The sequence below is a fragment of the Phymastichus coffea genome, unplaced genomic scaffold (assembly GCF_024137745.1).
Source record: "Phymastichus coffea isolate CEN01 unplaced genomic scaffold, Cenicafe_Pcof_1.1 PCOF00079, whole genome shotgun sequence".
Taxonomy (NCBI): Eukaryota; Metazoa; Arthropoda; class Insecta; order Hymenoptera; family Eulophidae; genus Phymastichus; species Phymastichus coffea.
In genome coordinates, this window is record NW_026706890.1 from 859,908 (window position 1) to 871,920 (window position 12,013).

At 37.7% G+C, this 12,013-nt stretch overlaps 1 protein-coding gene across 1 annotated transcript in view; it reads right to left on the reverse strand.

Annotated features, from left to right (window-relative positions):
* The window catches only part of LOC131668549 (low-density lipoprotein receptor-related protein 8-like), a 438,404-nt gene that overhangs the window by 246,762 nt on the left and 179,629 nt on the right, over window positions 1-12,013 (reverse strand). Inside the window, exon 2 of the mRNA XM_058942835.1 lies at window positions 8,383-8,674. Coding sequence (XP_058798818.1) covers window positions 8,383-8,674 — 292 coding nt within the window. The remainder of the gene's footprint in view (window positions 1-8,382; window positions 8,675-12,013) is intronic.

The window sequence follows — 12,013 nt, forward strand, 5'->3', positions numbered from 1 at the left end:
CTTTTTCTGCCGATCTCCACACTCCATTCGCCAATAAACTCCTGTGCCGGGGCTCGTTCCTTACATCTTTTAGTTGCACTTTTGTTTCCTGCTAACACATCATCTTTTCCGGAACTCCTACTAGTTTGAGGTTCAGTTACTTCTAACTCCGTTCACTCAGTAGATTCTAATTTATCACTCTGAACCTCATCACTTGCGTTTTTTCCTTGTTCCGTTTCGGTCCCTTTTCTTAGCCCACTACGTCACGGGTCCTCTATCGGAGCTCTGTCATCTGTACTGTCTTAGACGTTTTTCGGATCTTTATCCTCCATTCTAGTTGAGGATAATAAGGATCGCCGAGAGGAACTCGCCCGTTTCACGCCAATCTCGCTATCCGAGTCCGAAACACTGATACTCATGCTTTCCCTCTCCAGTCGATCTAAGATGTCTTGCACTCGTTTGTGTCGACCACTCAGCATATAAAGACGAGTCTTTTGCAGACTTGTTGTTATCAACGCCTTTCATGGCAACTTTGATAGTAGATTCATCAGTCAGCGTTACTTCCTCCTGCCTTGTAGCTTTAGGCGAGGCTTCTTCGTCCAGTTCACTAGGTTTCAATCCGGAGTCATCTGTCGCAGCGTCCGATGTAGTCTTTCGCAATATCTGCAGTCGCTTGAGTAAGGGCTTGTTCTTGTTCATCTTGTCCCCTTTCCCGACTTCCGATCCAAGTCTATAAGTGCCGGATCTAAGTTCATTCGGTAGTTGGAAGGTTTTATCTGTCGTTATCACAGATTTCTTACTTCTAGTCCTTTCAGCGATAGAACTATGATCTAAATTCAGTTTTTCCTTATTCATTTTGGCCCTGATTGGCCCTCTTTTGGCCTTGGTTCATCTGAGATCGTATGAGCCCTCTTACCCTTACTACTTGAATCCCGTTTTCCTACCGTGGATTCATTCGTTTTTTTTCCTTCAGTTATATATCTTAACATCATTACCTAAATTTTTGGAATATTTTCATTCAGCTCTTTCTCTTTCTGAACCTTTTCATCTAAATGTTCCTGTAAATTAATTGAGTTTCTGGGCAGTACGCCTGCATTGTAGTTCAATTTTCCGGGCTTATACTCAAATGTGTATTGGTATTATGTAAACTTAAACATTCATCTCATGAGCCTTTGTTCTCGGTCCTTGCGATTATGCATAACATTCAGAGGCTCATGGTTAGCAATCAGAGTAAACTTCTTGCATAAGAGATAGGGTCTAAACTAATTCATCGCATATAAAACTGCAACACACTCCTTTTCTGTCGTAGTATAATTTCTTTCTGCTTTGTTCATAAAACCACTCCTATTGCATAGTTCGAAGCATCTGTAGTCAAGGCAAAGGTCTTCTCAAAATAGTAGGGGCCTCATAAAGCATCTGCATGAGATTTTCAAAAGCATCTTCTTGCGGCGGTCCCCAGTTATATACTTGGTCCTTCTTTGTTAAATCACTAAGAGGCTTGGCTATCTTTGAGTGCTCTTGAATATATATTTCAATATATTATTTCGAGATATTACGGATATTACCGCGTCTGTAATATCCGGAGTGTCCAAGAAAAGATATAACACTTTTTACTCCCTTAGGCGTCGGAAATTTCTTTACAGCTTCAACCAATTTAGGATCTGGCTCGACTCCTCGAGTACTAACAATGTATCTCAAGAATTTTACTTATCAACGTAGAAAATTTACTTTGTCCGGTTGTAAGACTAACCCTGCGTTAGAAAGTCTTTCAAATAATTTTCCTACCTTAACTTCATGATCGTGTAAATTTTTAGCGTAAACTATCACGTCATCTAGGTACACTAACATTTCTACATTTAATAGTCCTCGCAACAACGCATTCATCATTCGTTGAAAAGTCGCTAGCGCATTAATTAGTCCTTCTGGCATTCTGATATAATGAAAGTGTCCATCAAAGGTCGAGAATGCCGTCTTCTCTCTGTCCTCAACCCTTAAGGGAATTTGTTGAAATTCACTAATTAAATCGAACGTCGAGAGGTACATCGAACCTGCCAACTGATCTAGAATATCATCAATATTGGGTAAAGGGTAGGCATCACCAATGGTCTTTTATTCTAATAATTCCCTAAAGTCAATAACCATCCTCCATCATGGTGTGCTATCGCTCGCCGGGCTTTTAGGAACAATCCAGAGCGGTGAATTATAGGATGAGTTAGATTCTTCGATTATTCCTTCCCTTAGACGTTTCTTGATTTGGTCCTATATAAATTTCCGGTGCACGGGTGAATGCCTATATAGCTTGGTATTGACTGGTACTCTATTCTCCAAGTATATTTCGTGTTCTATTAAATTAGTACACGGTAAGGGTTCTCCAGGAAGTAGGAACACATTCGGATATCTTTTCAATAAACGTTTAACACTCTTGAGTTCATGCGAGCTAAGGTGTCCTGTTCTTATCAGTTGCAACAATCACATCGTTTATTGGATTGATCCAATATGGGATCCTTAAGGGACCCTGTGCTGGTCCCTGAAGACTACCTTTCTGGTCTGAATTTATATAGCTAGAGAATTCCGATTTATAATATTCAAATGGAATAATTTCCTTCGGGTCCACTTCTATCGTTACTTCCCTCTCATTATGGGTGTTAATAACCATAATCTTACAGGTTTCATGATCGTTGATGACATTGTGTCCTCTTCGATAGGAAAATTATTCTATACTATGTGAAATTTTGCAATCTTTCCATTTATAGTCAGTATCGCCATACCTATGGTTTGAACGGTGTGTGCCGTAATACCACTCAAGGTAGTATCTTCCCTAGGATCAAACCTCATGAATGCACTAAACTTAATTAGGTTCACAGCTGATGCATTATCGACCATAAACACGATCCATTTTTTGCTGGTCTCTGGTATACGAAATCTTACTCTTGTTAACGCATAGATTCGATGATTTCTTGTGCCAAGTCCCCAATTCGAGGCAACTGCGATATCTGATTCAATAAGTTCCTTAACATTGTCATCACTTTTGCCGGAAATACTCCTGGTTTCTCGGTCGTCGGTACTTCTTGAATTTTCGTCAACATTGTCTTCGCATTCTGTTGCTGATGTTGGGTCTTGTTCTGATTCTGGCGGCACGTCTGACAGTGTCTCGCTCCATTTATTGCTGGGCGAGCCCCACCTGAGTTTAAATTATCTGTATTACTCTGTTGCTGGTATCTTGGATTGAGTCTAAGCTCACCCTTTTGTTGCTGGTCATACGCTATTGTTCCATAGCACTTTCCGGAGGGGTGGTGATATGAGTCCGTATCAGGATTATATAAACGCCATGCTCGCGGTCTATTCTCCTGATAATTCTTATAGCGAGGTTTCCAGTTACTATTCTGATACTGCCTCTGCCCTTGAGGTCGATTCTGCTGTTATCCTTGGTTATTCTGATTATTTATGTATGATTGTTGTCCATTATTTCGCTGCATGAACAACTGTTGAATTTCCGCGGATAATTCATCCCACTCATCTCCGTATTGCTCTTCTTGGTCGTTTTGTTGATCTTGTACAAAATTTATGTTAAGACTGCGTAGTAAACTCGTCCGTTTATTAGGGTTTGGCTCGCCATGCCTTGCCCTCGATTTATTCCTTGTTTCTATGCGAAGTGTTTCTTTATACGCATCCTCCTGGGTTTTAGGCTGCTTAATATCCACTAGATGCCCGATTTCCTTTGGCAGTCCATCTATAAAGATTTTTATAGTTGAATTCCGCATCGGAGTCATCATTGTCTCGGTGAAGTTTTCCCCGTGCTCTTCCTTCAGCGCATTCTGCGCGCAATTTATCAAAATGTTGATTCTACCAATGGAAATCACCAACCGAGTCTCCTTGCTTCATGCGTAAACTATGAATTTTAGAATCATAGTACGCAAAGTCCTTGCAGGGTGCGAAGCGCTCTTTCAATATCTTGATCAAATCATCGACTGCTTTGATAGATTTTCCGTAAATGCAATTGCGTGCGGGTCCTCGTAATTTAGCGATAATTAAATGAACACCATTCTGTTCCTGTCCATCCGATATCAGTGCCCTTCAATTACGAATGTCTTGAATGAAATCCTTAAGCGGCACATTTTTTCCATCGAATTCAGTAATTCCCTGTACAATATTCTGTAAGGTAAAGCTGGCTGTCATGCTAGTCAGTAGCTGTAAAATAGCCGCTCCAATCGCCATTTCACTTATAGGCTAACGTACACTCGTATTTAATTTCTTTTAATACAGAGCCTCACTAAACTTTCTCCGGCAGCGCTTCACGGATAACTTATGGCCCAGGGTCCCTTTTGGGATAATAAAAAAAAAACGTTGGGACGACAATATAAAAATGTATCGTCGGCAATAAAAATAAAGTAAATAATAATAATAATATCCGAAAAAATTTTAAATTTTTTCTAAATTCCTTAAATAATTACTGACGAGATACCAATTATACTTAATAATTTATACCGTATTGTATATCAAATGAAGATAATAAAAATAGAAATAGTCGAAGAATATTTCAACAAAGAATAATATAATATAATATAAAAGTATTAATCATTTAATGCGGCGGACACAAAGCAACGAAGAAGGAAAAAAAAAACATTCTGACTATCTCGCAAAAAGGAACATTTGCAAGCGCACACATCGAATTTCAGATGCTCATGTCATATGTAAATTAATACTCAGTTTTTGTTAAGCTGTGTTTAATTTCGAATATTAAAAAAAAATCACGTTGCCAACTCCACTCAGCCGAGTAGGCAGAAAATATGGGACCGCAAGAAAATCCACCCGATCTTATAAGCGAAAGGTCTAATTACGTTTACTCGACCGTCGCCGAAAAATGAACCTCCGCCGATTTCCTATGCGCTCGAACATGTGAACGAGAAAAACAATTTTCGTCTCTGGCGTGACTTTAGCCCGCCTAGAGATGAGCGTCTCACTCAGCCGTATCGTGTAATACACGGGAAGAAATAATCGTAATTTTTTTTTACACAAAAGTACTTAATCATAAATCATATATATATTTAATCATGATTATAATTAAATACAAATTATCATAGATATTGTACGGAAATAAAATAATATATAATATATGAAATAATTGTAAAAGACGTCAGGGAAACGGTCTTATTTTCGGGAACAGTTCAGAGCGACGAGTATGACACCACGCGAGAGACGCGAACGGGAAGTATTGGTTTAGTAAAATGAGCCCGTTAAATTAAATAAGACGCAAGCTAGGAAATACGGAGAATTCAAATAGCTGATAGGTACTCAAAATATCGCTAGGCATTAAAAGTCAAAAGAATGGAGGAAATGGGTCGCGTGAGATGAGGCATGCGCGTTCACGAGAAGTGTGTACACACTGCTCGACTTCGAACCTTAGGTCGAAATTCGAAGACACGTAATAAAAAATTAACTGCTGCTCTCGGGTCTGGGCACCATCACGCGACACGACAATTATGAAAATGAATCCACAGTGGAGTAACTGATTAGTTTTAGCTTGCGGTTAGAGGATAAGTTGTAGCGAATCTAGGGTCGAACGGTTTACGACAAATTTATTGTAATCGATCGCGAGAGAGGAGTAGACGTATGAGTGTGATCGTCAATGTAGAGTGTGAGAAAATAGATGATAACGAATGTTGCGATGATGTATACCGGGACGGCTTGTCGCGAACCCCCGAATGAGTCAGCGGTACTGCACTCGGAGATCAAACTCGACCCATGGACGTGCACGAGCGCAGGATGCGTTACGTGGCCGTGAAGCCAAAATTTTCAGATTCGCCGAGCTTGCTCCCCGAAGGCTGCAGACCCCGTGTGGAGTTTACTCTTGGTTGTGTGGGTCACCTCATTTTGCTTGATGAATTCCAGATAGGGCAATAATAAGATTGCTCCTAGGCATTTATATTTATAATATTTATTCGAGTCAGTTTTACAACATAAAATAGTTAAGCGAAATAGAAGAAGAGATAGAGAGAAATACATATATATATATATATTTAGACGCATAATTTCCGCCTTGAGTTGTTTATTATTTTTTTATGACATAAAAAAAATGGTACTCACTTCCTATTAATATGGTAAATATAAATTGGTCCGAAATATTATTAAGTTCGTTTTGTGGGTAATGACTTTCTTTGAATCTGGTCAGATTTACTGGTCCAATATATCCTTTTTTTACCAATAATGTAATAGCACACAATAAAATGATAATTCTTATAATTTTCATTTATAAAAAAATTATTGAAATGATTGTATTCGACACTGTTAATATTCTATTAAACCTCAAACTCTTATATTCTCAAACTCTTATATTCTTAAATTCTTATATTTTCAAACTCATATATTCTCAAACTCTTATATTTCCAATTATAGACTTAACTTCAGTAGGAAAAAATGCAGTCTTCTTATTTGGGCGCTCACTCCTGTCTGCTGGGTCACACCCTCACTATTCCTCTCATTTTTTTCGCTGAGCTTAATCTGAATTATGTTAGATATAAACATAATTAACTTATATAAATATTTTATATCATATAGATAAATTATATTTAATTATATTAATTAAATTTTAATAGTTAAACGCATTTCAGATTGGGTGGGGTGGGAGGTGAGTCTAGGGCTCTCGCGCGTAATCTAAGATTGCTGATCTGATAGCTCATGCACTTCAGATAACTGGTCTGAGGCTCGAACTGATCTAAGGCCCCTCTGATCTGTGGTCTCTCTAATTTATCTATTTATGGGGCAGGATTCGGGATGAGTAGTGACTCAGGCAATAACCTACATGACAGTGATTTAAATTTAAGGCCTTTACTCGATAACGACAGATTTGTATACTTCCGATGATCAAACGCTGGTCTAAATTACGTACGAACAGCAAAACGTGATTGCGGAAGTGGATAAGAGAAAGATCTGACCACCGATTGTCCAAATTAGCTTTAAATCTAACACAATACTCGTTCATACACTACGCTCAATGTCCGCGGCTGATGATGTAGCTGGCAGGTCTACCACGCTACATGCCGTTAGCCAGCGCCCAGAGTATACGAGAGATAGAGAAGAAAAAAATACGGTACCGTCCTCGCCCGTTGTTTTCCTGGTCGTTGGTGGCAAAACTACTAGTGACTCCTCTCGTTGCCTCGCCGTCCTCCGTTTCTCGCTGTCCTTGTTGCTGTTGCTGCTGCCCTCACTACTACTGTTGCGGTTGCTCGGTTGTACTGCCGGTAGTAATAGAAATTCAAGCGTGCATCATGAATCCCGTCCGCATACCAGGCGTGTATCCTTAAGAACTTATCGGCGAGGTCGTGGAAAAAATTCGAAAAAGAACGCAGAAGTCAGCTAGCTTGACGGCCTCTGTTAATACTTAGCAGATACTACCGAAACTCGGTGACTAGGGTTCCTTCTCCGTCTGTCTGTCTCTCTCTCTCCCTCTCTCTCTCTCTCTATCACCGTGTTCTTCTTTCTTCGCCGCGCTTCTTCTCTCTTAGCTGTCTCATTCTTTCTTCTGCTGTGATCCTCTCTGCCTCGCCAGTCCTTGCGTTGGACTTCAAAACATACAAACAACTATGAGTGTGCACACACGCTCAGTTCGGCACGGCGCGTGGACGTTAGCGAGTGCTCGACGGCAGAATATTGGATAAGTCGTGTACATTAGAAGTGTGATATAAATTTTCATTTTATTTTAATTATTAAGATGAATAAAAGATTGAAGACTTATTTATTTAGTTAAATCATAGAACGGAATGAATGCTATAAATTCATTTATGTAGTTCACGGAGAAAAAACGGTATTTATTTTGATTCTTTCTCTCTCTCTCTCTCTCTCTCTCTCTCTCTCTTTCTCTCTATTGTGTTCAGTAGACGTAATCAAGTATTTGTTTACATCGTTGCACGCGACCAAATCTCTCGACAAGTTAAGATCGTTGTATAATTGACATACGAAATAAACACATAGATTTTTCAAAATTCTAAATTATGCGTAATGTCTAAAAGCAGGAAGTATTTGGAAAAATGAGCAATATGTAATCACTTACAAAGATCTTACGAGAAGAAAGTTTTATTAGAATAGAGACAACTTTTACACAGTAAAAATAATTGTTGGCTATATGAAATTTTTTTAATAGCTTCACTTTGCGATGTAAAAAATTAAGGAATTCAGTAAAATCTAAAGTTCTGTCTCTTTCCATTATTCATCATTCATTCATTCATTCATTCATTACATTTTCTTATCCCATAATTATGAAGTCATAGTTATCTCTCTTTCCATTACTTATCTTTCATTCATTCATTATATTTCCTTATCCTATAATTGTATCCCGGAGGATATCAGAATAAAAATAGTTTCTATGTTTTTTTTCATGAAACTCTACAATATAAAAAAATAACTTACTGATCTGTGAGAACCATCCATTCCAGATCTTTCTATTCGAGCAGTTTCACCCCAGTCGCTCCAAAACATCCAACCGTCTAATGGATTAAGTGCTAAAGCTCGAGGTTCCTCAATGTACTCAGTAACCAGAGTTTTTTTCATGTTACCATCAAAATCAGTTAGCGAAATAGTTTTTTTTCCTACATCGCTCCAGTATACGTGATTGTAAATCCAATCAATAGCTAAGCCATCGCATATAGTTAGGTCTTCATCAATAACTATTGATTTATCATTGCCTTCATCGATAGGAGATCTGAAAAATACAAATAATCATTAAAATGGAACTTAAAATTTTACATTATACATTGAAAATATTAATTTCTGACACTGTTTCTCCACTCAAAAACTATTATCACACACACACACACACACACACACACACACACACACACACACACACACACACACACACACACACACACACACACACACACACACACACACATATATATATATATATATATATAATCACTTATAAAATAGTATTTGGTGGTACGATTACTTTTTACGATTACGTTTTATTATTGTGACTTCAAGAACTACGTATGTGTGTATATATAATATCTATACAAGGTATCCTATTTTGAATGACGAATCTGAATATCTCGAAAAGTTGACGTGATAAAAAAAATTTTTAGACGAAAGTTGTTTAGGACAGTGGGATCATCTACATGTCATTTCAGTGTTAATATTAAGCTTCGATTTCTAGGTCATTTGAAAGTCAAAGTTGTTTTTAATGAGAACCCTTATTGGATTTGAAAAGAGCTGGAAATTTTACGATCGAAACCAAATTAAGAATGAAATTAAGAAAGATACCGAAATCAAATTAAGAACGAAATCCGAAAAAATCTTTATCAATAGACTTGAGTAATTTGTAGTTGTTTAATTTTGAATTCGAACACTGACATTACGTCTAGTTAATTCAATTTTGCATTTGAAGTTTTTTTTCTGTTTCATTCGTATGCGTTGATTGTTTTCTATTTTCATTTAAATTTATGTTACTAATGAATTTTTCTCATTTCAACTTTAACAAATTGAATACAGTATAATATTTTACCAAATACAATGTCATTTTAAGGTGCAATATCTAATTTACAGTGATCCATATGAATAACTGTTCTTGAAAGACCGAAATCGAAAATTACCAAAGTTCTAGATTTAAGGGAAATAGTGGAATGAGAACTGTGGATTGCACCCAGACTAAAATTATTATTTATTGTTTTCATTTCAAATTATGCGTACAAATTACTTAAAATAGTTCCCTCAAATAAGATAAAGTTTTCAACAAAAGGTGCAAGGTATCAAGGTATGTCAGTTTCTGTGAATCGAATGTGTTTATTTCTACTATATGTGATTTTTAAATGAAAAATGAATAATATCCGTCTAAAAATTTATTCAACACTTTCTATTGCGCATGCTGGATCAAGTACTTGATAAGTATGGAGCTTGTTAGCCGGCTTTCAGCTTGAGTTTCCACATTATTCAGTTCTTTCAATTAATATTAAACTATGCGAAGACACTAACTGGTTTCATGTTTCTAATTCGAAAATCGTTAAAAAGGCATGGGCGAAAGGGTAGAAAGATAATTATATAATATTTTTATAACAAACTGATGCCCCTCAAAAAAGACAATAACCTATAATATATCTATAAAGAAAAATTATTATCCATTCAAAAGTCTTCAAATAAAAAAATAAAAAAACTACTTATGTAATTTAACAACTATTCTATGTGAATGATTTGCATATGGTGACTAACTGAATTTTTTTAATTCGTATTTTATTATTATTTTGGATTACATTGAAACAAGTGAAATCTAAAAAAAAACTTTTGACAAAGTAAAAAGTTACTCGAAAGCTTTTTTACTATAACAAAAATTATAATTATATTATATTTTTTATTTTTTTCTATTATTACTATTCTTTCAAATACACTATTTTTGTATCAATCTTATTTAAATATCACTATAACAAATCTTGCAAACCAAATATTGCGTAAATAGTTGCTTTATTACTTACTGTACTACTTTTATCAAATCTCTATTTGAATCATCGCTAATTCTTACTTATCTCACTATGTATTTCAATTGCGTTTTATTTATTTAAAAAAAATTTTTGAATGTAGTAAAATCAATCTTATAACGGTACGGATACTATTTTCATTTATAAACGGCTTACATAAATTGAGTAAGATTGTATGAATTTTTTATTTGTGACGAAAATAGGCAGTTGCCTGTTTCTTGTTGGTCTCTCTGCCTTTCCCCTTTGCCTTCAGCAAGGCTCAATGGTCAATATTGAGCTCACTTTTTCTATACGCTTGATACTGTACCTCTTTTTCAGTTGCCATAAATTACCAGACCCGGCTGAGATAGCCTAAAGAGAGCGACACAAATCGTTGCAGAAGGAAAACGTAAGAAGACGCTGTAGTTGAAGAAAGAGAGAGAGACAGAGAGAACTAGAAAAAGAGAGAGAGAAAGAGACTGCAATTAGCGTTTTGTCACACACTACCTAAAAATGGGCTAATAGATGGACAATCGGCCTGCCCTGCAGTTGCCACCCTCGTCTCCCAGAGATCATCGAAGAGAATACAAAGGTTAGGTCATCTCTGTCTTTCGGTTGTTCTCTCTCTCGCAGTGATATGTAGCCGCGCGAATTATTAAGTAGCCAGACGATCACTTGTCGGCTACCTTAATTTAACCCATTAAGGCCCATGCCAAACCTGGGAAAGATAGCGCCAAACTAACTATGCCAATCGTAGCTAAATCGAAAAAAAAATACCCGTGTTTTTTCTTTTGCCATTTTCAATTGTTTATAAAAAATTATTTAAACAAATTATCAAAAAGTTATTATTTTCAAAAAACTGATAACGGCAATCGATTCTACGGAAAAAAACATGACAGAAAAGTTGCAACGATTACCGAAAATCGTTTGACTCGCGCGATGGAATTAGCGGTTAAGCGAGGTGAGCCGCGTTCGGTTCGCGAGAGAGAGAGAGCGCGTAAGGGGCAACGACCGGGAGGGGAGGCTCCGAGCGCCAGTATGACTGTGCTACTCAGTCGATCCGTGCGCCTAACCTCCGTATTCTCCGTGCCGTTCGTTGTTGTTTTTTTGGTTTTCCCTGGTGACATCGCGAGCGAGTGCGTGGGTGCGTTAGCAGCAGCAGCGGGAGCAGCAGCGATAACTGCGACAGCAGCATCGGCAGCAGCGACAGCAATAACAGCAGCAACAGCAGCGGCAACAACAACAGCAGCAACCGCGTTAGAGGCAGAGTAGCGGGGCAGTTAAGATCTACGTGCTATTTGGATACGGTTGGCCACCGTATCCACGCCGTCGTTGCGGTAGGTGCACCTTCTTTCTCCCCGTATTAATTGTTGTTGATTTTGCGTGCGGATCCGCGCAGCGAGCGCGAAGAGTGTATTGTTTTGCGTGCGAGCAGGTAGTTCGCGGCATCGCGGTTTTATCTCTCTCTCTCTCAAAAAGCGTGTGTTGCCATTCACGCGTGCGTGCGTGAGACTCTCGGCATACCCTCCGTGTAATTTATTGGAGTAAATAAATCACCCTTTGTTTCGTTTAAACGAGTTCATTAGTCGTTA